The 25,918-nt window shown below is 37.2% G+C and overlaps 1 protein-coding gene across 3 annotated transcripts in view; it reads left to right on the top strand.

Moving 5' to 3' along the window:
• Positions 1–25,918, top strand: part of CNOT2 (CCR4-NOT transcription complex subunit 2) — a 96,744-nt gene that overhangs the window by 52,317 nt on the left and 18,509 nt on the right. For 2 of the 3 annotated variants that reach the window (XM_076332845.1, XM_076332855.1), the window contains 6 exons: positions 4,425–4,547; positions 17,304–17,370; positions 20,681–20,828; positions 21,450–21,632; positions 24,460–24,539; positions 25,696–25,821. In XM_076332845.1, the coding sequence (XP_076188960.1) occupies positions 4,437–4,547; positions 17,304–17,370; positions 20,681–20,828; positions 21,450–21,632; positions 24,460–24,539; positions 25,696–25,821 (715 nt within the window). In that variant the 5' untranslated portion in view covers positions 4,425–4,436. Of the gene's footprint in view, positions 1–4,424; positions 4,548–5,895; positions 5,944–17,303; positions 17,371–20,680; positions 20,829–21,449; positions 21,633–24,459; positions 24,540–25,695; positions 25,822–25,918 lie in introns of all 3 variants that reach the window. The other variant, XM_076332864.1, reaches the window with a different exon arrangement.

Here is a 25,918-nt window from a genome sequence, read left to right on the forward strand (position 1 = left end):
GTTATTAACATTTGTACGGTGCTTTTAGTTCCTCCATAGTGGTGGTTGTTAGGAAGTGTTCCACAGAAGTATTTAAAGGTCTTGTCGGGTTTGGGACTGCATTTTGCTTGGTTAACATTAATTTGAAGTTATGGGCAAATGTGATCTTTAAACACGATGTGCTTGTGCTTCGAAAGAAGCGCTTGTGTTCATCTGATCAGAATTGGGCATGGTTTGTGGCAAGCATTGCTGGTTAGTTCTCTGAACTCCATCCTAATGTGTAGCTCCTTCCCTTTCTTTCCTCTGTTACTATGAATATTTTCTAATAATATTTGTACACGGGTCTACCAGTGGGAGTTGTAAGTATTTTTGCAATATTATGCTAAAGGATGAATTAAATGGAAATGCACCATTTTTACATTTTTAATGAATGGTTACACTGCTAATGTGTCTTGTGCAGCGGAGGACTGAGTTTCCACAGTAGAACAAGAAAAGTAGTTGCAGGATTAGGAGAGGGATCTGTATGAAATTAGGCTGAGTAGACAGGAATTCTTTACTTAGTAAAATTGCCATGCAACTGGACTACCACTTCTGTGAGATTGTGTTGGCATAAGTGTGTGTGTACATATGAATGAGGGACTTAAATTACCTTTCACCTCATCAGTCTAGACCCTGTGAAGCTACAAAACCTTAGGTCACTGTTACTTTCCAAAGGGTTTAAAATGTGTTTATAAGTGCTGCATGAACTTTGCTGTATTTACTTTTGTAGCTGATTGGACACTGATCTATCAGTCTATGAAAAAGAGCTGCAGTCTTCGTGTATGAGGTTTCCCCGTGGCTTCTTGTCCTAAGAAATAAGCAACAAAGTTCTATTTGCAGATCTGCCTGCATTTGGCACAGCCCCAGTTATTCTTACACCTTCTTACAAATAGTACTGCAACAATGTTTTTTCAGTATCTGTGCATATGCTTGTAGCATGACTGACTAATGAGTATATTAGTGAATACTGGAATAAGTTAAAGTAGATAGGAAGATGCCTACTGCTAACTTGGCAACCATCTGATGTCATTACGTAAACCTGCTGTAATATTATAAAAGTCTGCATAGGGATAGGTGCCCTGGTTCAGAAGTTTGCCAGCCGTTTACTGTCAGTGGCGACTACTGGGAAGTAGATAAATTGGCTGCTGGTGTTAGCCTAAGAACAAGCAAGAAGTAAGCAGCCTGGCTACGGCAGCTGCAGCTTCAGTCTCTAATCCCAGTTCCTGCCCTTTCAGTTACTGTTCTTTAGCGGCTGCCTCATTTTATTGTGCTGTTAGTTTTGTAACAGGGCTGGATAGCAGTGTGAATTGCAATGCCACGTTTCTCTGTTGTGATCTGTGCTGTGGTTCACCCTGAGAACAAGTGGCAGTTCTTTCTAGTGAAGTGAAATCTTGTTAGGGGTGCAGGCAGCTGCCAGAATGCCCTCCGGCGCCTGTTCCCTTGGTGGGAGCGTGGACAGCTTGAGCACTGCACGCGACTGCTTCGCTTGGCAGCACTGAACGACACAGAATCGCTTACAGAAATGCTGCTGTGAAGAAGTGTCAGTCTCTGCAAAAAGTTTTTGAAGGTCTTCATAGCAGTTGGGTGCAGCAATGCAGCTGGGTTGCAGGCAGGGCTTCTCCGGCCTTCCCTTCTTCCCCTGCAGCTGCAGCCTGCAATGCACTGCTCTGTTCTCTGGAATTCATCAGCGCAGTCCTGTTAGGTATCATGTAGAAATATGGGTTGCCAATAAAAATATCAATATCTAATCTATCTAATTATTAAAAGTTTTTTTTCATTTCTTTTTTAATAACCATGCTCTTGTAAGACTCCATATTAATATCAGTGCAATTCATCAGTCTTCGGGGCATAATCTTGATTAGTTCTTGGGCCACTGTCTTATACAATTATCAATATAGAAAATAATCTGTTAGACAATTTAAATTTAGTGGAGAGTGTTTAAAATATCTTTCAGCTTTTCAGTGTATAGACTTCATATTTGGACATACTAGCTTTCTTGCAGCAGCTTTAAACATACATTTTGAGACTGAAAGCTCTGACCTTACCCCACTGACTCAGAAATCTTTATGGTGCCTGTGTAGCCAGCCATGTGTAAACCTTTGTTGGAAATAAGATAAAAAGCTACAGGGTCAAAGACAGAATCTTTTTTTTCCCCTTACATAGTTCCCGTACTGTAGCTCAGGGTTAGGGATTACATTAGTACAGTAGGGTGTATGCTTCAGTGACTTGCTTTCTATCACAAATTTTGTTATTCTGATGATGCATCACAAGAGAAGGTTATGTGGCAAAAAGAATTCTTCTCTTATCCCAGGTATTGTTAAGGCAGCACCAAAAAATTCTTTGGGACTGTGAGAAGCTGCCTTTTACCTTCTCAAGAGGAGTAGTTGGTTGAGATGCTCAGCTTCTCCTCATTGCTTGGGGATAGCTTCACCAAAGCATTTCGCTATCCTTTTTACAGCTGTTAAAGGCAACTGCTCATCTCTCTGCACTTCACTCAGGCAGAGCAAAGGACAAGATAATCCCCTTAGCCTGTTAAATGCTCCATCCCATCTGGTAGGTGATAATTGCATTGTAAGGGGATTAGCACAGTGGGATATGCTTATAGTGTAATGAAAGCTTCACTACAAGTGTGAAAGTCAGCTGAACGCATTCGAGCAGTTTGGGATCTTACATTTGCACTTTTTTGTAAATATCATAAAATACAAGTTTCATCTGGAGAAAGTGTGCAGTACCTTTACATGCCTTCACGTGTGTGTAACAGATTATAAACTTGTTTTGAGACATCGGTAGTCTAAATACCTGAAACCCTCTTGCAGGAGTAGTGGAATAGGCTTTTGTTTAGCAGAACGTTTTAGGGCAATTCTGTGATTATAGCTGTATTAAATGCATCCCAAGTATTGACTGTACTTTTACTCAAAACCCCTATGACTTTGAAATCATGTGGTTAAGTTTTTACTGGTATAGGAACACCCATGTTATTAAACACTGCTTAGAAATCTTTGTCAGTAAAGGTGAAATTTGAATAAGCCACACTGTGAGTTATATCAGAGTAATTTTGTGTCAGTAGGGATAAGAGGATTTCAAGCTGAAAGTAACTCTCCTTGCAGCCAACCAGAATAAATGTTTTGAAATTTCAATTTCAAGCATGAGCGTAAGGTAGTGCAAAATGACTCCTTAAAAAAAAAAATTAAAATTGTCCTCTCTTTTTTTTAAGTTTAGCTAATGCTGTCAGTAGTGAAGTTAGTAAATCTTAGGGCTCAGAGCATTTAATAAGTTAACTGTAACTTAACTTCCTTACCTTTCAAGATGTTAAAGATCCGTTTGAAGCTGTGTTATGTAGGGCGGTAGCTTGGGGTTGATTACAATCCCGTTGGTTATGCTCTCTCCAGGCTCCCCGTATGGTACAAGAAACTGGGCAAGTTGCTCAGTGCTGACCAGTATGTGCCGTTGCGCTGGTTTGAACATTAACCTGTTAGGTTAAAACAGGGCTTGGTTAGCCCACGCTGCGCTGTGATAGTGTTTCGTAGCCAGATAGATTAGGAACTTAACAGAGATGTGTGTATTTTTACATAAATAAGAGAGTCAGGTGTATAAATATGCACTGCATGCAGTAGATGCTTTAGTGATGTTGTATGACCTTGCTGTGGGATTAAATTGTCTAATGAATTAAGGTTCTGTGACCAGCTGTGTGGTTGCTGTTTCTTCAGTTTCCAGACCCTGACTTAGCAGCTCTGTCTGTGTTTGTGTGTGCCTCTGGGAGTAGGGGCAAAATAAAATCTAGTGGTTTTTTATGGGCTGTCTGCAGTAACTTTGCTAGTCTGTGATAAGGTGGTTGAGTGTGGTTAAGCTCAACCTTCTCTTACGTAATCATGGCTCTGAGTGCACAGGGTCGAGTAGAAAGTTGCTTTTCCAAAGTTGTGGTGATGAGACATAGGTTTTTTTTTCTTCCTTTTTTTATTATTGTTATTTCTTATAAGGTGGCTGAGCTCTAAAGAACATTCCTTAATTTTCTTCTTTTAGATGGAAAGTGTTTACTTGAGGAGAGGAAAATTTGAGAAATTTGCTGTTTTGTTGTCTGCCATTCCATAGTTTTAAATAAACCTGCGTGAAGGGTCATGGGACTCAAAAAAACCAACCAACAAATGAACACCCTTCCAAAAAATGAAGCGTGTCCCCTCTCCCCGCCTCAGTCCTTTCTGAAATACCAGTTTCTGTCAGGTGAAAATCCCACTTGGAAGAACCATTACGTTGGCAGTATACAGAAAATATTTTTAAAGAGGAATTTTTAAATGTTTAGAAATGGGTGTTTTTAACAATCCTTACATATATACATAAAATATATACTGTTAAAAGTATGTAGCAAACCAAATTGTATATGGTATATAATAGTTTTTCTTCTTATTTAGGTGACAAACAGCATGTTTGGTGCTTCAAGGAAGAAGTTTGTAGAGGGGGTTGATGGTGACTACCATGATGAAAACATGTACTACAGCCAATCATCAATGTTCCCACATCGGTCAGAAAAAGATGTAAGTTGAATAAGCTTATTTTTTCCCCTTTCAATAGTGCGATAGTTTCAAGTATGTGAAATATATGTGAGGAAGGATTTCGTTTAGTTTTAAGCTGTGAATGATGGTGTTTTCAGTGGCAAGTGCTTTAATTTTAGTGAGTTTATACATGTAAACTTCAGCCATATGCTTGCCAGAGTTTTATTTTTTCATCTTTAAGAATTGTATTTGTAACTTAAATTGGGTTATTGATTATATCTTGTGTTTACATGTTGTGTCTACAGTCTTTTTGTTGTGGTTTTACATTTTATATCTTCAACCATTTTTCATTTCTGAAAACGCCTTGTGCAGCTTGTTTGTCTGCTCAAGTATTCTACTTCCCATTTGTAATGACACAAAGTTACAAAACCAACCATTCTTAAACATTTTTTTCCCTTGATAATGCATTATTGTATGTTAGACCTGTACTGGCATTACTGAAGCTCTGCTTATTATTGAAATAAATAAATTAGCCAGTAAAGTATTTCACTTCTATATGGAGTGGCATGTAGAAATATATGGAAGACTGAGAGCATGACTTGAGGTTCATGTCACCTGAAGGTCAGTAATGCCATCTCGTGACAGGCTTGCCTTTAATATGTGTAAGCAACATATATGCTAGATTTTCTTTGTAATTTAAAAAAAAAAACCCCACAACCCTTCAGACTTTCAGAAAGGTGTCACTGCTTCAAGTCTGCCTCCACGGCTGTCCAGAAATATAGTTGTTTAATAGCAGATGTGAACATAGTCTTGATAGACCTTGACCTATGTAAACATAAACATTTCCTATAGACTCTCAGTTAATTGAATTTTAATCCAGATTTTCAAAGATAGAAAGGGAATAGGTTTAGAGTAGAAGGCTTTTTAAAACAAAACAAAATGCTTAAATGCAGCTTTCCAATTCGGTTTCATAAATTATTTTGATGAGAAATTTCAGGTGAGCCAGCAAAGGTTAAAATGTACTACAGTGTAAAGAAAATTAAATAGGCTGCTCTTTTCTGTTTATGTCCATTACATATGTGCGTGTACCACAGATGCACACAGGCACAATGGAATATTTATAATGTTGAACATGCTTTTTTCTGTGAGCACTGAGAGGTGCATCTAGCACTCTCAAAAACAGTAGACACAATTTCTCCAAAGTGATTCTTAAATATTAAATTGCTACTTTTTAGATTTGATGCACTGAGGGAGAGTAATCATTATGGTGTAGTAAGAAAGGTAAAGTGAGATGAACGCTATGCTGTACAGTGTACACACAGTGAAAGCTGATGCTTGGCACATTGTTGACACAGTGGATGAGTGTTTTAGTTGCCTACTCTTTCTGTAGGCAATGTTGCAGAAGTGGATCTTAGAATGGGACTTCACGAGAAGGAAGGTGGGTGTTCCAGACACCAGGAATGACAAATGAGAAATCGTGAAAGCTTGTGGGAGAAGTGGCCAAAATGGGGCATAGAAGCTGCTGTAGTTGGCAGAAGAGCAATACCGTTCCGACAGGAAATGGAAGAGTGATTTTTGCAAAAGCTTTTTAAAGTTTTATTTCCAAATTTTTGTTAAGGGTTTTTTTTTTTTCTTCCCCCCCCTCTGTAGCTTCACTATTGATCATTACAACTTTCTGAGTTTATGTTTATGAAATCTTAAACCATTATATGCTATTGTAATATTTTTTTAAAGTTGATCAAAATAAATATGTGGTGGTGATATTGACATTGTCTGTACACCTTTGATCACTTGTGTATAGCTAAATGTATATTCTGTGTTACATGTTCCTTTTGATATCTCATTTGGCTCACGGTAGATGAGAAACGTTGCAAAGGTGGCTGTATTCTTTTAGTTTCTGACCAATTTTGCAGCTTTGAAACCTTTTCTAATTTAAAATAACCATGTTTTCAAATAGTCTTTCAACTGGAATTCTACTAAAGATGATGTTCTGTATATGAGAACACAATAAATATATTGACTGTGTTGTTATTTGGATAACAGTATTGACAGACAAAAATAAATGCGCTCAGAATCTTCTCTGAGTAAGCTAATAAAGACTAATGTTCAAAACCTGGATCCAGTTTTATGAACGCTTGTGGGGAAAACCTTCCAGCATTCTAGATCTTGAAACACTTCGAATCTTTCTGTCTTCACGTTTATATTGAAATGCAGTAGGTAAATGTGGGGAAAAAATAAAGGTAGAGAAAACTTTGGGAAAAGGAGTAAATCACTTTTATATTCAGAAAATCCAACTGGTAATAAAAAGACTGAAACGTAGCATACGCAATCTCTTTTTAAGCCTACTGAAAAATGGCAGTCTTTATGCCTTTTTTTACAGTAGAATTGTCTAAACAAGGTGTGGTTTTACTGCAATTTAAATTATTGCTCTCTTTTTCATTTTCAGTTTCTTATGTGTCTTTACTGAGAGCAGGTAAAATTAACGTATTGCAGGTTTTGGCTACAAGCCTGTAGAAAATGAGTTAAACGTTAATTTTTTTTTTTTCTCCAATGTATCACATATACACGTGAATCCCGAGTCCTTCATTTATGCTTCATTTATCCTCTAGGGTTCTTCAACTTGAAATAGAGTGGTTCTGAGGGAAGCCCTTTGTGAATGGCCTCAAATTTAAACTGCTCTTTGGGAAGGGCTAAAGCTTGTTTAGCATTTACTGGACATGACGAGGTGTTTTTCTGTTTTTCACTTTGTTGAAGTCTTACTGATTCTAGCCTTAAAAGTTGCTACTTTCCAAGGAATTGCTACTGCGTATGTGTACTCCAAGCAGAAGAACATACAGAATGGTGGAAGCTTCCTAAAATTTAGAGTAGAGTAAGGACTATTACTGCAAGCATATTATTTTGTGTAAACTTCAGAACCTGTTTTTCACTTTACTTTCACAGTAGGGTTTCTGTCCTTGTGAAGAGGCATTGTCTTCAGGTGGGATATAATGATGACTTGTGCAGAGTTTGACTGGGTTGGGAGCTGTTCAGCTTTCTACCTTGTTTTAACACCGAAGGTGGAGGTTTTAATTTTTTTAAATTATATTAGGAAATAGTTCTTCACTCATTAAGTGAAAGAGTAGTTTAGAACCTATCTGAAAAAGATGTGACAAAAATATTTTATGCCTTTTAATAAACAATTTTCATAGCACTTACTGATGTTGTATTCTTGTGACTTGTTGCTTTGGCTAATTTGAATTTTAAAAGAATTTCCTGTACACAAAGGTAAAGTGAACTAAGGCTTCTCAAGTCCTATCTTAAATTTTGAGGACTTTTTACAAGTGGGAAGAAGTAGCAGCAAATAGTTTAGGACATGTTATTTTTATTTCAGAGCCTTAGTGTAGCTAAAAACTAAAAGCCTTCTTTTGACTTACCTGCTTTTTCATTAAGGAATACAGTTCTAGGCAGTCAGGGTTGATATGGTAATTGAAATGGAAAAGTTGCATGTTACTCGTGCACAAGTGCTTCCAAAATCATACGAATGCTGTTTGGGTCTGTTTTACGCACAAAATTATGGTTCCTTAGATGAAATTAGATCTTACTCAAGCCATCTAATGCTTCCTTTTTACTAAATGAGTGGCTTTGCCTTGAGTCATCCCAAACCTTGCTGTGCTAAGTAGGAAAGTGGAACAGGCTATATATCCATGAAAGCTCTGTCTGTGAATTCTGGGCACTTAGAGTCAGTGCGTGATAACCAGGTCAATAATACTTTGGCAAAGAAATTAGATATTTTATAGAACTTGCAGAAATTAGAACAGTTTAAGAAAATAGTTTAAGATTTGACTTGAAACAGATGTGGTCCTGTAACTTAAACTGACAACAAGATGCACAATGTGCCCACAAAATAATTGCAGAGCTTATTTGTGGCAAATTTCGGCAACTTAATTGAGCTGTCTATGCACTCAGCAAAATCATTTTGAGAACAGGGGTACATGTATTTTTATTTGGATAGAGTGACAATGGTAGAAATTGGTGACTCAAAACCTTCATATACTTTTGAATCTACTGTCTTCAAATGAGCAAAAAAAATTATGATGAGCTTTGGGAAAAGACGAGACCTGTTCAGTCTGAACTTCTTTGATTTCTCATGTATAAGAATGTAAGAAGTGCTCTACAAGGTTTGACCGGTCTAGCCCAATCCACTGAAGATACCTATGTGGGAATATAAGATCAGGGCATCTTCTGTTGTTCTGAACTGCAGTTATAAATCTGACAGTAGACAGACATGGCTTTTAATGAGGATCAGCCCAAATTATGAGGAAAGTTAGGATAATTTTTTTTCAATGAATGCTTTTACCATTTCTTGGCCCAGTGCTTTGCTGTTCATTTTCTCTCCCAGCTGCTCAACAGATGAAAAAATGCTCACAGTAACATAGTAATAATTCTCTGGTTTGCACTTCTGATGGGTTAGTTTGCTGAGCTTATTCTCCTCTCTGAAAAATCTTAATGTTTTAACTAATTCTGGACTTTCTCAGTTGAGACCTGATGTTCTTTTGCAACTCAGTTCTTTTCAAAACGTGGGTTCTTGTGAAGTCAAATATATTTTTAACAACTGGGGCAAGTAAGATCTAGCCTGCAGATGAGATTTGGCTCATTACAACTATTAATCTAGCTTCTTGGCACTACCTTTCCTGAAGTAGGAGGTCCTCAGATTTGGATATTGAGCACAGTGAAATGGGTTATTGTTTCTGGGAGCCTGCTTTCCAGAGGTTTCTTCCATCCTGATGTAGTAGAAGCATGTCTGTGATGGATCGAATTCAGGTGTTCTTCTGTCATGAGACAGTTGCATGAAGGCAGACATCAGTGGGTTTGTCTTGTAATGCGCACGATGGTGGTGATACAACGAGAAGGGGTGGTCAGAAGCTGTTATCAAAGCCTTTTCCTGCAAACTTTCATTAAAGTAATTTGTAGAACCTTTACCTAACTCTTGCTGTATTTTGAAATACATGGCCTTACAAAGGTGTGGTACTTCTACAAGAGAGAGAATCCTGAAACAAGACTTAGCTTACCATGGAGATAGAGATCCAGAACCTTGCTGAGTTTGGGAAACTGAATGTGGGAAGGGTTTAATCAGTCTTCTGGAGACAGCTTTGGCTTTAGGGCTGCTGAACACCACATCATTCCAGCTGCATTGTTAACTTTCTAATGCTATTTTTTTAGGACTCTGAGGAAACCTATCTTGTTTCCCAAGGCATCTTGCTTGCCATTTGCCTTAGTCATTGCACGAGAGTTTGTTAGCTTAGTCATAATATAACTTCAGATGCTGCACATGGAGTTGTTTTTAAGTATTTAAGAATTCCCATGGAATCCTCTTGTATCAGAAGCAGTCACAGCATTCTTGCTAATGCTGGCTTCTTGAATAGAGCTACTTAACATTAATGTAACTTTTTATAGTCTGAATAGTTTTGATCCATTTGTGGAGGAAAAAAAAGTAATGCTTCTTTTTGGGAGAAAATAGATTTCTGTCTTTATGGAGAATGAATATTTTCATATGCATTACTTTGCATGGAAACATTCTTGTAGATTTGGCTGAATAGTGGGTTGGTTTGCTCTGCTTGCTTTGTGAAACACTTAGCTTAAGCTTTTTTTTCTTTGAAGTGAGAGTTGCAAAGCAACAAAGTTGCTTTTTACCTTCCCAGAGAGTGATTAATAATGCTTTGCATCTTTTAGTGTGCATGTAAAGTTTGGGAAAAAAAAAAAAAAAATAAAACCAAACTTTAAATGAATGAAAATTGCAATGCCATTAATTGAAAACAGTTGGAAGGACTTGCAGGGGATGAGACTAGAAAGAAATTGAGGGAGGTTTTGTGCTTTAACGCAGTATACCCTTTCAGAGCCTATTGTCATTCTACTTACAGCTTGCATTTTCATAATAAAGTTATACGGTATGAAGAAAACCCCAAAAGTTTAGAATGCAAAGTGCACCCTTTTACTCTGTCACCTACAAGTTAGTACTTGGATAGGCATATCAAATAAAACAATACATGATAAACTAATTTTACTTAGAGAGGAAAATGGGTTTCTTACTCTGTCACACAGTTTGCAAGAAGTATATATCTGAATTAGTCAAAGTTATTTCACGTCACTTACTTTACAATTTGAAATTATGTCACAAGGAAATTAATTTCACTATTGGTGACTGAAGTATGTACTTCTTGCTACAGTTGAGTTTGTATTTAGATTTTTTTTTTTACAGAAGGGCTAAATGACTGTGTTAGGTATTGTTTCTGTACTTTATCTAAAAGCTATGTTTTACTGCATCACCACTTAAATCAACAATATATAATAGCTTTTGTATGTCAGCTTTAGCATTTGAAGTGGTTCCTCGGGCCAGATTAATTCCATGCATAAAATCCTCTGCCTTTTCTAGAAGGGGGAGGTTATGGTTTCTTACACAATAATTCAGTTCACTAAACATATTGTATTGTAATATTGGTGGTTTACATGCTCAGTGTGTGGGTGGCTTTTTTTAGATTTTCATATGCAACTGGTTATTTAATTAAAATTAAATATTTGCTTTGTTGTCCTAGTTCTTAATTGCTTATGGCATTTTTGGTAGCAGCTTTCAATGAGTTTTCAGTCATCTTTTGGCTCATTAATACACTGTACCATCAAACTGAATGTCTTTACACAGGGAGAATTTGTTTTTACAGTTTTACTTTAATAGCCATGTTAACCTCATGTTAATAATGTCATTGTCATTCAAAGGTAACATCTTGCCTTTAAGATCTTGAGATACTGCTGCCAACAACAAAAAATTTCCAGATAAATGTAATGCAAAAGGTGATGCTTGCAGTGCAGTCCTACCTCTGTGTGCTTCCCAAGTGCCACTGGAGGCAGGAGACCACAGCCGTAAATGGTGAAATCTGAAAGATTGAATAAAATTTCGTATGTTTTTCAGTATTGTATTTGGTTTTGTATTTCACAAATAACATATCAGTAGCAATTTTCACTTGCAAATAATACCTAGCAAATACTAGGCTTTCAAAATTTCTTCATTGGTCGCTGATTTTGAGATTTGGAAATATTTTCTTGTAACGTGAATTTTGTGAACACTGTATTAAAAAAGTGCTTTGTAATCTATAGGAGGACTAATAGTAATACTAAATATTAAACTGGCAGAGTATAGAAAAATCGATAGGGTGGGTTTTTTTTAATCTCTTATTTGTTGGCTTGACTTACTATTATTTTTTTACATCAGTATAACACTTTCTCCTTTTGAGGCTGTGGGTCAGCTGTTTTATTATGAAATTAGTGCAGCACAGATGGCAGATACCAGAAATAAAGTAGTGCAAATACGAAATGATGCTGATGTTTGCACTTGTGAGAAAACCATCATTTGTCAGGCCAGGTATTACTCACAGACTTACTTGCTTATTCTAATATGTTTTGCTTTTAGTTGACTTTCTAGCAGTGGATTGATGTATTTTAACTTCAGCTTGCTTTGTGTTTAAGAAAGCAGCTTTAGGCTATAACTGCATAATGTAGCAGTCTTCGCAGAAGTGTTGCTTTACGGAGTTTTCTTGGTGCCGCCTTGCCGAGGTGTGCTACCGCGGCAGTTATGGTGACAGGCAGCTGTCCCTGCAGTAAGTTGGGGGTTTGCTTGGAAGAGGCAGGATGCTGCAGCGCTGGGGGGGAGGCAGGAACCCTGTCAGCCAGCTCTGCTGCTGGGCCTCCTCCCGCCACCTCCCTCTGCTTTCAGGGAGGCTGCAGCCTGTGTTCGCGGGCCTCCCAAGAGGGTTGTAAAATGCAGCAGGTTTTTTACAGTTCTGGCAAATTTAAGCAATTGCTGCAGCTGTTTTTTCGACATTGTCGACAGTCTTAAATGAGCTTACTGCAGTACACCCATCAAGAGTTAACGAAAGCAGCTACAGTAAAATCTCGTTCATCACTAGGGGTAGGAAATTGCCCGATAGCATGTTACAGCTTACTGATTTTTGGTGTGGACCAGTCCAGAAAAATTGGACCATCTGCTTGCATCATCAGTTGGTTTGAATTTAGGAGCAGAGTCTTCCATGATCGGAACTGCACTGTGACTATTTGAGACTTGTGAGTAAAATGATGGTCACATTGTAGTTGGCTATCAACTCAGTCCTTCAGCCTGCCAGTACTGAGTGTCGGTCCTTCCATACGCTAGCAGAATGAAGTGTACCCTTCATGTTACACAAGGTCTTGTTTGCTCAGTTGCCTCCTTGCCCTGTGGGAGATGCAAGTCTTAGGCCTCCTCTGTCTCATAACATGTACAGGGAAAGCCAACTGAAACAATCTGTGTAGTTCAGTCAGACAAGGTTGGAATAGAAGCAGAAATCCCATGCTATCTCACAACTGGGTTTTGTAGCTGTTAACCACTGGCAAATTGATTTAAACCTAAATGCCAAAGTTTGAAGATTGGGTTTCTTGTATGTGTACAGCAAAAGCTATAGGTGTCAGAAGCTTGGTCAATTTCCTTGACTCGATCAAAGATTATTAGTCACTTGCTTTAAAAAGTTGGTATTGTATACATACTGCTAGAATATGCTGTTCATTGACGTGATCTCAGAAATTTGGTACAATTTGTTTTTCAAAGGTTGTTACAGGTATAATTCTGAGCTTTATTTCCCTAAAATATTGACATAACTGGGTAAAGCTTAAAAGATCTTTGAACTGGAAGAGGCTTTAGTGACCTTAAGGGTTAGACTGATTTAGTTTTTATTAAGATTATCATGACCTTTGGCTGTTGTAGACTAAAAGAAATTCAAGAGTGACTTCCAGCCACCATTGCAAGTACACTCTTGGAGAGTTGTTATATTTTGTGTCATGTGGCTAGTAGTCCAGTCAGATAAAATAATGATAGCAGAATACCAGAAGGAATGTTCTTAATACTACTAATAGCGTTCATCTTGAATCTTCATTATCTTTGGTAGACCAAGTTTGAGTAGACTATAATAGCGACTCAGAGGTTATGAATGCAAATAAAGGTCCTGGTAGCATAGGTTAAGGTTTTGGCTAATTTAGTTGTTTTGTTGTTGACTTAAATTATAAGGAAATAATAGAATAAGAAGACAAAATTTTAAACTGCTCCTTACTTAGCTATGACAGAAAAAAGTGTTTAATACTGGGGAGGGTTTTTTTTTGGCATATTACGAAATAAACTAGAGAGAGAATAAGTGAGATACCCATACAGCATATTCCTTCTCCATGAGACTTGAGAAATGCTGCATTTAATCAGCCTGGAACAGATCCACAGAAATCTTTATTTCTTCTTCAGGCTTGTTATCTTTGATGTTGTAAGTATATTATGACTTTAAGACTAGTTGTTAGACTTACTGAATTTAATACTTGGCCTTTATTATGGTTTTCTATAAAGGTTTCTCTACAAGTCATTTTGCGATTAACTTTTCATGTAAAAGCAAATGGCACAATACATGTGACCCACTTTACAATGCTTCAAAGAAAACCCAATTTCTAATAAGCAGTGTTCATTAAATACTACTTGCCATTCCTTTTCTTTTAACTGAATTTAAAAAGTCAAGTAGTACTCAGTATAGAAGAGGTGGGATTCTTTTTCCTCCCTTTCAAGTAATCTAGCACCTCTTAGGTCTGTGATTTTTTTTTTTTTTTTTTTTAATCCAATTAACATTATAAATAAAAGGCTTTCATGCTGAGATTTGTATCATTTTCTGCTTATTATATCACATGCCATCACAGCAATTTTTGAATGCCCTGAGCAGCCATTCTTACAGGATCTACTCGGCACTGGTGAGGCCGCACCTCGAATACTGTGTTCAGTTTTGGGCCCCTCACTACAAGAAGGACGTCGAGGTGCTGGAGCGTGTCCAGAGAAGGGCAACGAGGCTGGTGAGGGGTCTGGAGAACAAGTCTTATGAGGAGCGGCTGAGGGAACTGGGGTTGTTCAGCCTGGAGAAAAGGAGGCTGAGGGGAGACCTCATCGCTCTCTACAACTACCTGAAAGGAGGTTGTAGCGAGGTGGGTGTTGGTCTTTTCTCCGAAGTAACAAGCGATAGGACGAGAGGAAATGGCCTCAAGTTGCGGCAGGGGAGGTTTAGATTGGATGTAAGGAAAAATGTCTTTACTGAAAGAGTGGTGAAACATTGGAACAGGCTGCCCAGGGAAGTGGTTGAGTCCCCATCCCTGGAGGTATTTAAAAGACGTGTAGATGAGGCGCTTAGGGACATGGTTTAGTGGGCATGGTGGTGTTGGGTTGACGGTTGGACTCGATGATCTTAGAGGTCTTTTCCAACCTCAATGATTCTATGATTCTATGATTCTTTTTGGCTTAACTGTTTTGCTTACCTGTCCCAAAGCTAGTAGTACTTTTTGACTGCTGTTTCCATCTCAATGTCTGGTTGATTTGGGGTTTTTTGGGGTTTTTTTGCTTGTGTGCCCTTGTCATTGTCTTTGAAGGTGTCTCATAACTTTATCTCTCTATTTTCCATGGAATTACAATTTGCCACACGTTGCAACATGTTCTAGGATTTTCCAACTTGTCAAACTTGAATGGGTTTTTTTACCTCAATATTTTACTTTGTCTTTCCTTTCTTAAAACTACGGTATCAGCTTGTTTTATCAATGTTTAACAAACATCATTTTGTTAGTTTGGTTGGGGAGTGTGCTTTCAAAGTCTGTCTCCCCAGTGTCCCCACTTCTGCATGCTGTGATTTGCGTTGCAGAGCAGTCTTGGTGTGAGTGAATTTGATTCCTTCTGGATCAAAATAGGCTGGAAGAGATGCTCCAGGAGTGCACCAAACATGTTCCACTCACTAATGGGCAACCAGTCCATGGCATCAGGTGTTTTAGTCACGGCTAACTCTAGTTAGAAATGCATACAGTATGTATGTTAGGCCCTCAGGACTAACTTTTTTGTTTTACAAATGCAGTTCTCTCTGTTGACATTACTTGCTGATGTAGATGTGGCCTGTGAACTTTGCTATCTGAGTGCTGAGCTGAAGCCACTGGTAGTTATTTAAAATGTTCTTTTGTTCACAGCCAGTTCTTCACTTAAGAAAGGAGAACTTCGGTCCAGTTTGGCATATATTTTAGTTATATCTTTTTGTGCAGGAAGTTTTTGTCTTAGTATTTCAAACCTCTTGTGTATGTAAGTGTGGTTGTTTATTGCTGTAATTACTTACTATCAAATATATGCACTTTGTTCAAAATATGTGTGAGTATATAGTATTTTGGGGTGATATTTCTGATACATTTTCTGATGGTCTACAGTAATTGCCTGCTGTAATTTCTCTTCTCATGCCTTCTGTATGAATTAAAAAAATCATAACTACTTTGTGATTTACAGACATGAATACTACTTTTGATATTTAGTGTCTACACTGCATGTCTTCTTTCTCATTTCTACCATCTAGATTTGGCCCCAGTATAGACAACTAGCAGACTCAGTTTATAAGGTTTGTTTGAGTTTTACATCTGTCTAGATTAAGTCAACAAAGCAATTTGCAATTTATCACAGTAAAAGTTATTTTGATTTGAATTCTTTACTCTCAAGTTGAAAAAGCTTGAAATTCCCTTATGTATAAGAATCCAGACATTCCTTTCCTTGAAACCATACCAAAATTCAATCCGAGTCCAGATTACTGCACTAAACAAGCAGACATTTGCCCATGGGTTACCAAGTATGAGTAGCGTACTCTGTTGTGAGCTGGATGGATTAGGTCAACTAACACCTCTTCTTGCTCCAAGGAACAATCAGCTATACCTAATGTTGATGAACATCTAATCTGTTCTTTAAAAACATCCAGGAATGGATGTTCCACTGCTTAACTGTCCTTAAGATTGCAAAGGGCTTTTTTTTCCCAAATCTTTAGCCTAAATCTCCCGTTTCTCAAATTTATTAATACTTTCCATTTCTGCAGCAGCATGGAGAGTAGTTTATTCTTTTCCTCTTACAGCAATGACTGGAAGTCTGGTGTCATGTCCTTACCTTAGTTGCCTTCTTTTTGGAATATGCAAACCCAAATCTCAATCTTTCTTCGCAGATCATGAGTTTTTTTAGATCTTGCTCTTCTCGAGAGTCTCTTCAGTTTGTCACATTTCTTGTGTGATGTCTGAAAGTTCACAAAGTTTTAATGGAAATATTTGGTTAATATGTGGTGTCTCTAAAGTGGGCATAATAGAACAGGAAAGATTACTTCTGACATTTGTACATCTTACCTATTCATATGGTGTCTACAAGCATGAAGCTAGCTCTTAGGGAGGTACATTATAATTTTAACATTGGAATCTTATCTGAAGTTCTTATCTGTTTCTGTATACCTGCTGCTACCTAGCCACTCATTTCCCACCTTTTGCTATTGTAATTGATAGTAAGAAACTTTGCGCTCGCTGTTATTACATTGAACAGGGATTGATCTGCTTGTATGATGCATGTTTTGCAGGGGAAGAAAAAAAACCTCTATCTGATTTAAATAACTGAGTATATCTTCTTCTGTAAAGATGGGTCTCTTAGCTACAAGGCTAGAAAAACTGAAAGCCTTTAGGTCTTCTTCCTCTATGCTATTTGTCGCAAATAAAAGAAAGTCTGTTTTTATACATATAAAGTCATCCATTTTTATTGACATGTAATATACTGTTACAGTTGTTACTGTGCAGATATTTTGGGGAGTTTCTAAAACTTTTCATGACTTAAAAGGAGTTTTCAGTTGCTGTCTTGGCTTTCTTGGCAAAACAATATACTGTTGTAAACTTTCAGAGCAAGATAGTGCAATATCTTTGTGTTTTTAATAACCTTTTATTCTTACATTTTAGATGCTGGCATCACCATCAACATCAGGTCAGCTGTCTCAGTTTGGGGCAAGTTTATACGGGCAACAAAGTAAGAATCCTTTTTATTGATGATATACTTATTTTATGCTAAATATGTTCTATTTTCATGCTCTTCGGATAGAGAACGTGCATATGGCTTTGTTTTCTGGTGATTGTAAAAAAAAAAATGTCTCTCCTTATTTGCGTAATTTTTTTTTAAGATACATTTTTGCTTTGCTTACTATGCATTTTTGCAGTATTTAGTATGCAAAGTGTCATATATTGACACTGTATAGCTGTTAAATATCCAAATATAATCATCCTATAAAGAACATCTATGACTTAACTGTGACCCTCTGAAGGAAAAACTAAGTAAAGTGAGCTGGGCCAAAATGAGCCTAGTTCAGAAAAATGTGTAAGGAATAGAAGGAAATTATACCTTAAATTATAACTGATATTTCATGCTCTACAGGAGCAAATTCAATCTTGTGTACATGCTTGGCAACTCGCATTTGGCAAAGAACTATGCCAGTAAGATTATTGCCTTCTGCACCACTGTTTTTCTTTCCCGTACCCTGAAGGTTGTTTTCTGTATCTGCCAGTCTTGTGTATACTGTTGCAATAGAAGACCTGTAAAGCAGCAGTCACAGTGTGTAACGCTAGCTGCCTAACTTAAGGGCCAGCGTTGAGAACTGAACCTCCTTGTAGTTGAGACGTGCATCCAGAAAGTGACTCAGAATATCTGAGCTGGATACAGTTACACAAGTAAAACGGGTTTGTGAACATCTCTGTCTTATCACTGTACGCTTTTGAATGTTTGCAACTTTCTTGCCAAGTGCATCTGATTTGGATTCTAAGAAAAAGTGTCTTCAGAGTACTTTAGAGAGTGTGGACTTTTTTATCTGGACAAACTAAAAGCTTTGTCTGCTAGATGCGTGGCCTTCACGACTTCTTTCGGCTTTCTTCAAATAGTTTAAAAATTATAGTGATTTTTTTTACTATCTCAGTGGCTGTTGATGAGTGATCAATGTCAAACTGATATTTGATTATGCTACTGAGATTTATATGAGCAATCTGGCCAGTCTGAGAGTCATGTTTGGCTCTTGGCTTTTTGGGTCATGAATCTGGCACTATTGAACCTTTCAGACTTAACTGTATAAAGATACTGAAGTAGATTATTCGTTCTGTTTATCACAGTTATTTGTTGTTTATTTTTAAGGTTAACTGTTTTCATCAACTTTGTTCATTCAGTTGGTTGTGGTGCCTAGGACATAATCTCTCTAACATGGAGACATGCATGGCTAAAAACTAGAAAGTAAATATTATCGAGGTTCAGTTTCTACCAAATACTGAGAAAAAGGCGCAAGAAACTTCTCTGTTCAAGTCAGTGCTATGATTAAAATACTTTTAGGAAAAACAAAGCTGATAATGCCTATGCGCTTTTAGATTGGTAGCTGTCAGTCATTAAGCAAGATGTCATGTTATGGAGTTAACGTAACTTAAACTTAACTATTAGGCAGGAAATGGGCCACTTCATTGATAGGTCTCCAATATAGCCCATGCAGATCTCTTGTCTCAGTTAAAAAAGTGGAACAGGGAAGCATAAGAAAAAAAGATTTTTTTTTTTTTTTCTTATGGGGAATATTTCAACTGCCCCTACTTGCCAGCCGCAGGAATATGGTTCTACTTCACTGTAACAGCCCTACTTGTTAAAAATTCTAGTTTAAAGAAAGCCAACAACAAGAAATAACCATCAGTGTAAAACTGGCTTTGCTGAAACAAATACTTGCACAAAATTAACCTGAATATTGTAATCATGTTTTTCAGTGTACTGTATCTAGTTTGGAAGTGTATGTATTTATTTCTTTACCATTTTATTTTTAAAATTCCATGTAATTGTTAATCAGCGTGAAATATTATTTATAATATATATTTATGCTCATTGAAATTATTCTGATGCAGCAAATTGCCAAAATATTTACAGTGAACACCTTGATATAATCAGCATTTAATGAAGTCTTAGGAGGCTTGTTATAGCAAGTCAACACTACCTCTTTGAATGTATAGAGATAAATTTGAGTGTTATCAAAACTTTGTTATTGCAAACTTCCTGGGTTGCAGATTGTAGGGTAGGACATGGACAGACAGCAGTTCTTAGTGTGAGAGCTAAATGGGAGGTTTCTTCAGACCTTGTCCATGATAACAACCTGAGCATATGCAATGTCCATTCTTTGCATTCTTAGTGTTTAATCATGTTAGACCCTGGCATATTCAGGTCTTCTGCAGGGGTGATCTACCATGGGAGAGTGCTGATTCATTATAATTTTTCTTTTGTTTGGTCTGCAAGATAAGGTTTTGAGTTCTGTGAGTCTACCTCAGCAGCCTTATGCCAAAGCAATAGGGACCGTTACTTACAGCTATCACATTTTATATGCTAAGTTTGTTTCTATTGATACATTGCACTAAATGACGTTTTCTTGTCTTTGAACATCATTCTGAAACTTCATAAACACAGAAAAGCGATGTGAGAATGATGATAAACTTCTTCATAAAGTTTTTGGACATTTTGAGACAGGGCAGCAACTGGTTATCTTTTGCTGTTCTGAGTTAAAGTAATTTCTTTTTTTACCTCACTGAAGTGCTTACTTTATTCTGTCACACACAATTGTTTGTGCAGAAAATACTTTTGATCACAATGTTAAAAATCCTCTGTATATTTTTAAATGCCTAATAGAGGGCGGTTAAAATTCTGCTTGCTTGCTTTTCTCAAAAGATTGAACTTGACTTGATCACGGACACTGAAGCTCTGTTATCAAAAAGAAGCAACTTAAACTTTACAGAGAACTGGCCTAAAATGTTGGTTTTGTTGTCCTAAAAGCAATGTTATTGTTAACTAAATATTCATAACTTTCTTTTTTTGTTAAAGGTTTGCTTAATTTTTAACAAGACAGATCAGTGTTCTAAATACTGGCCAAATATATACCAGTTTATTCAGAAGTAATTAACGTGTGCAGTTACTAATTTTCTCAAAATGCTGCCTTTTTTGAGATAATTTGTAGATTTTCATGTCCTCATCAAAAAACTCAAAACTGAACCCTTTCTCTACAGTATACATCTCAAAGGAAACCGAATTTTGTTAGTGACTCAAATACAGAAATTCCTTGAAGAGCCTTTCTAAAGTTTAACAGAAATGGGGCTAAATTTGAGATAATTTGGTTTCTACTATGCAAACAAGGACTTAGTTTTTACACTGCACTTTCCTTCAGTCTTTACACTTTTTTGTAGGTTGTCAGCATAAATTGTTTCCATCTACACCTGATGGAGAAGACTTTGTTCCTGATTGCTCTATATCTCCACCCCTCTGAATTTTTTTTCAATAGGTGCACTAGGCCTTCCAATGAGGGGAATGAGCAACAATACCCCTCAGTTAAATCGCAGCTTATCACAAGGCACTCAGTTACCGAGCCACGTAACGCCAACAACAGGGGTACCAACAATGTCACTTCACACGCCTCCATCTCCGAGCAGGTATTTATTGATAGCCAATATTTCTGCGATTGTGTCTTTCTGCAGAGCTCTTGTTAAATGTTCTGCATATTTTGCCTCAAGTACTTTACAGTCTGATTAATTAAAAAAGAAGAAAAGTAGTTTCTGTTGACCACTGCCTGTGTTAGGGAAATAATACTGTAAAATAGTAAGGACTTACTGTAAGACAGTATTTGATTTTTGTATGTAAAGGACAAATTGCTGGCAAATTCTGCTTCAGAATGTAAGAGGCTGTTTTTTGATTGTTCTGGTAAATGTACGGTTAAAATTTTTGTATGGATGTCACATACCTTGTAAGAATATTAAGGTAGTAGGTCTGAAGTGCTCATTAAAAAAAAGAGCTGTAACACCTTTTCAAATGCATAATACTTAAGTATTTCTCCAAACGTGACCAAGGACTTGATTAGTATGTAATGGTTCATCTGGTATTTCTGAAGAAATCAAAAACTACATTAATTATAGAGAGTAATCCAAACATGCTCTATTGACGCTAAGCACAAATTAAGTTGCAACAGCTCAGAGTCCATCCTACGTTAGTAATCTAAATGAGTAACCAAACACTATTGTACAGATTCATCTCTGTGGATGGTTTTTCTCTTTCAGGGGGATATTGCCTATGAATCCTAGGAATATGATGAACCACTCCCAGGTTGGTCAGGGCATTGGAATTCCCAGCAGGACAAACAGCATGAGCAGTTCAGGGTTAGGCAGCCCCAACAGAAGCTCTCCAAGCATAATATGTATGCCAAAGCAGCAACCCTCTCGACAACCTTTTACTGTGAACAGGTAAGGCTGTTTAGTTGGACCATCCCTGTACAGCCATGGACGTGCTTAAATGCTGCTCTGGAAGTCTAATTTTTATCCATTAGAATAAAGCTGGAAAGCTGCTTTGTGTGTTCTCATCTCCTGGCAATAAACTTTGAAGCTGCTTTTAACTTTCACGCAAGCTTTTTGAGGCCTTTAAGCTAAATTCTGTTTCTGACTATTGAATTTCTACTGCTGCTTCTTTAAAATGTGTGACGTTTCTCATGTGTTCCCAAGTTTGTTTTTGAAACTTCTTGATTTTGGGGTATATGCATCCATTTTAAGACTGTTCTTCTATGAGTTTGGGAAGAAGTAAGGCAAGATTTAAAAGCACAATTCTGGAAGAACAGTTAACTGATTCAGACACAGTAGGGACCTAGTATTTTACTTCTTTAAATTCTGGAATAATATAGAGAACAGTGGTTTGACATTTATTTAAGGATTTGGTGCTCGTTTGGATGCCAAAAGCTTCTCAATCATTTCTGCTCTTTTTCTAACTCTGGGCAAGATTCTAACATAATGAATCATTAGGCTTTAACTGTGTTTTGGTTCTGTGTTTATGCTTAGTTCATACTGATAAACTTGTAGTAAAAAGTGTGTTGATTCTAATTATTTAATGTGTGTAGTCAGAGCTTTGAACAGCTGACTACTTTCCAGGCTTCATTCTACAACCTCACTATCTCTGTGCTCCTGGTTTCATCCTTTTTCTCCCTTCAGGCCCTTCCTTAGGGGACTGACTCTTACACGGAGCACAAACAAGCTCATGGCAGTCAGGTGCCACCTCTGACCCACTCTAGTATTTTACAAAATGGATAAAGGAAGGTGAAAACTAACGTCACGGTTATCTGAAACTTGGTCAGGCTTTTAGTTCTGTAGTTTCACACTGATAGAGGCATAAAAATGCTTTTCTCAATCACAGCAATAGAGATTTGGTAGTAGTGGTTTATGTTCTTGGAGTGTAAGAAGATACTGTACCTGGCCTCTGATTACACAGAATTTGCCTTTTCTTTCCTGTCATGTATAGCGGCAAGTAAAGGAGATGATAATTTAAAAAGATAATTTTTGAAACTTGAGCATCACAAAAGGTGAAATAGTAATATACTTAAAAACTCTACATGCAGAGGACAATGATTTTGGAGACTGATATATGTGTAGAAAGTGCTTGTTTAAGTATCATTCAGCTGTAGGGTAGATAATGAAATCCCTGTCTGTAGGAGCATTTGAATTAAAATCCTCATCTTTCACTGTTTGCATTGTATATCTCATTTTCAAGAAGCTACAATTTTTACAAGTTGAGAAGGAAATATCACTGGAACAATGACAAGTTCCTATTCCACAGTTTATTAGCCTACAGAAGTATAATAGTAGTACATATCCAATTGTTAATTGATATATTTCACAAAATTTTGAAATTATACTTGGAAAACAAAATTTTGGTGTTTCCTTGACAGGTGCGTGAATTATGTCACTTCCAAGAAGTGTTTTCTGAATGGTTGCCTTAGCTGGAGCAATGAAAGTTTTTAGGTTTTTGAACATAAAAAATACTTCACTTTCCCTTTCTTAGTTACATTGGTAAAAAAGGTTACAAGTAATTGTACAGAGGTATGCATTTTGGGGCCTAGTCCCTTTCGTACCTCTGAAATTCTTAACATGGTTATTTCTAATTACTTTAAAAGCAAACAAAAAACCCCTTGCCTGAGAAATACTGTCTGTCATCTGGCTAGATTATATGCCCTCAAGATCAAGTTGTCTCCTGTTGGTGCTTTCACCAGGTCTAGAATTCACAGATGATACCAGGAATGTGTTTCTTCAGATGCATGAGGTGTCAAAGATCTGGATGTCTTTCAAATACACCACCTTGGGGAAGCAAAGCGGGACAGGACCAGTCTTGGCTAACTGTTCCCTTTCTTGATGTCTCAATCCGAAATGAAGCATTTAGGGCTATTTCAAATTGGAATGAAAGGTTTCAGATTTGTAACTGTGGAAAAAGTCCGTGTAGGTAAAATTTCCACTAGGAAAACATTTGACATTTTTATTTACGGAAACTTCTAAAACATCAACTTCCATCCTGTTACAGGGGAAAAATGAATGTTGTGGGAAATGTGTGAAACCACAGGGCAGAAATTCAGAATTTCACTCAGCTGGGGCCTACCTTTGGGCTTCTCAACATCTCTAGCTCACACAGAATGAAGCAGATGATTTGTGAGGGTGTCTTTCCATCCACAGTAGTCCTATATGATACTTAGATGTCTTCAAACATTTTTGCCTGACTGTATGAAACTTTAATTTAGCTGGTGTCCTTGTGTGGCAGAGACCATCCCGATGCTCGTAATAGTGCCATATGTACATGGTGATGATTGCACACCATAACTGTTCAGCTTATAACTGAGTCATGACAAACTTGATCACTTCCATGATCCAGCTTCCCACCTGCAAATAAATGGATTGCAGTCTGACTTTTCACTGTTGCATTTACTGCTGCCTCATTTTTCTATATGAAATTATTGAGCAACGATCATGTTTGTCATACCTTGTTGGTTGACAGATGTCTTAAGACACAGTGGCTATTAAAAAAGTAAGTTCTTTTGAAGTCATTCCAGTTGTCTTGATTGAGCAGTGCCTGCTGCTGCTCAGAGTTTTCAGAAGTATAAAGGAAAATAATTAAAAACTGAGTTTAGGCTAATGTGGGGTGCTTAAGCTTGAAATAATTTAAGTGTCTTAGGGGTTTTTTTCCCCCTTAATGCCTTCCACTGGAAATTACAAAGTATGTGTACCCTTTTGTCTGACTTCCTGGATTTTTTTTTCACAGTATGTCTGGATTTGGGATGAACAGAAATCAGGCATTTGGAATGAATAACTCCTTATCAAGTAACATTTTTAATGGAACAGGTGAGTTTACTCTGATTAATGGTGATCTTAAAGTACAGTAGGGAGATTTTTTGACTAAATAAGTCTAATTGAAAATACTTTGTTCTGTTGGAGTGCAACTTTGTTACAATTTTCAGTTGTTCCATCGAAATGCTGCTCCAAGAGCGGTGCTATGAAACTGTTACTACTTCGTAACAGTGGATTTTAATAGTTCTGAAGTCAAAGTGAAAGTATTCTGCAGAATACCTACTGTACATCACATGACTATAGATTATACCTCGTCAGTTAGAAATTCAAAACAGTTTATGGAATTATTCCAATTATGGAAAAGGGTATCAGAGAAGAAAAGATTTATCCATTTTCTATGAAAACATTATATAGGGTAAAAAGAGTGGGAAAGCATTTTCTGAAATCCCAAACTCCTTTTGAAGAGCTGGTTTATAATGTGATCCTTTCAATCGGTTGTTTCAGTTGTGATTTTTCTCTGGGAATTACTTCTTCACCTGAATTTAATGAACTAGAGAGGGGAAAATATCCTTGTGCATAAATGCCTTAGGTTTGTCCGTGCTGATGTTTCTGTAGGCGGCTGTGAAGCAACTTGAGGTGCTGGTGACATCACAGAGTGGAAGAGTTTGGGCATCCCCTAGGGCCTTGTGACATCTTTATAGAGCCGCCGCTCTGGCCTTGCCTGTGTAGTATTTTTGCAAATCAAAAACTGTTCCCATGTAACTTGCACTGCATTGGCTCTGCAGCTGCTTCAGCTGTATCTTATCTTATCTAAGGACAAAAGAGCTCCTTGATGCTGCTGCTAATATGGGTTATTATCTTCTCTCAAATTTCTTCTTGATAGCTCCTTAAATTTTGAACAGGCTACCAATCCTAGTAGTGTAATTTTGATAGTCTGCCTGTATTTTCTGTACGCAGTCTTTAATTCAAAATTAGTAGACCTTGTTACTAAATACTGTTGACTAGCTATTGTTTAAAAACAAACCCCAAACATCTTGATGCTCTTTAAGCTAGTCTCATAACACAGAGGCTGTAGTTATTTGTAATAATTATAGTAGGAGTAAAAAGATCAACTTGAAGAAAGAAAATATATCCTACGTTTATCTTGAACATAATGAAGTCTTTGAATAAAAAAACGTAAGGGAATTTAAAATACCTGTTTTTATTGTAGATGGAAGTGAAAATGTGACAGGACTGGACCTCTCAGATTTTCCAGCACTAGCAGACAGAAACAGAAGGGAAGGAAGTGGCAATCCAACTCCATTAATAAACCCTTTAGCTGGAAGGGCACCCTATGGTAAGACTATACTTTTGAAAGCTCTTTGAATGAAATTGGTATTTGCTTGATTCACCTTTTGCAGTTCATAAGACAATAGGTAGTCTTTTCAAAAATG

Source organism: Aptenodytes patagonicus, chromosome 1 (genome assembly GCF_965638725.1).
Source record: "Aptenodytes patagonicus chromosome 1, bAptPat1.pri.cur, whole genome shotgun sequence".
NCBI classification, from domain to species: domain Eukaryota; kingdom Metazoa; phylum Chordata; class Aves; order Sphenisciformes; family Spheniscidae; genus Aptenodytes; species Aptenodytes patagonicus.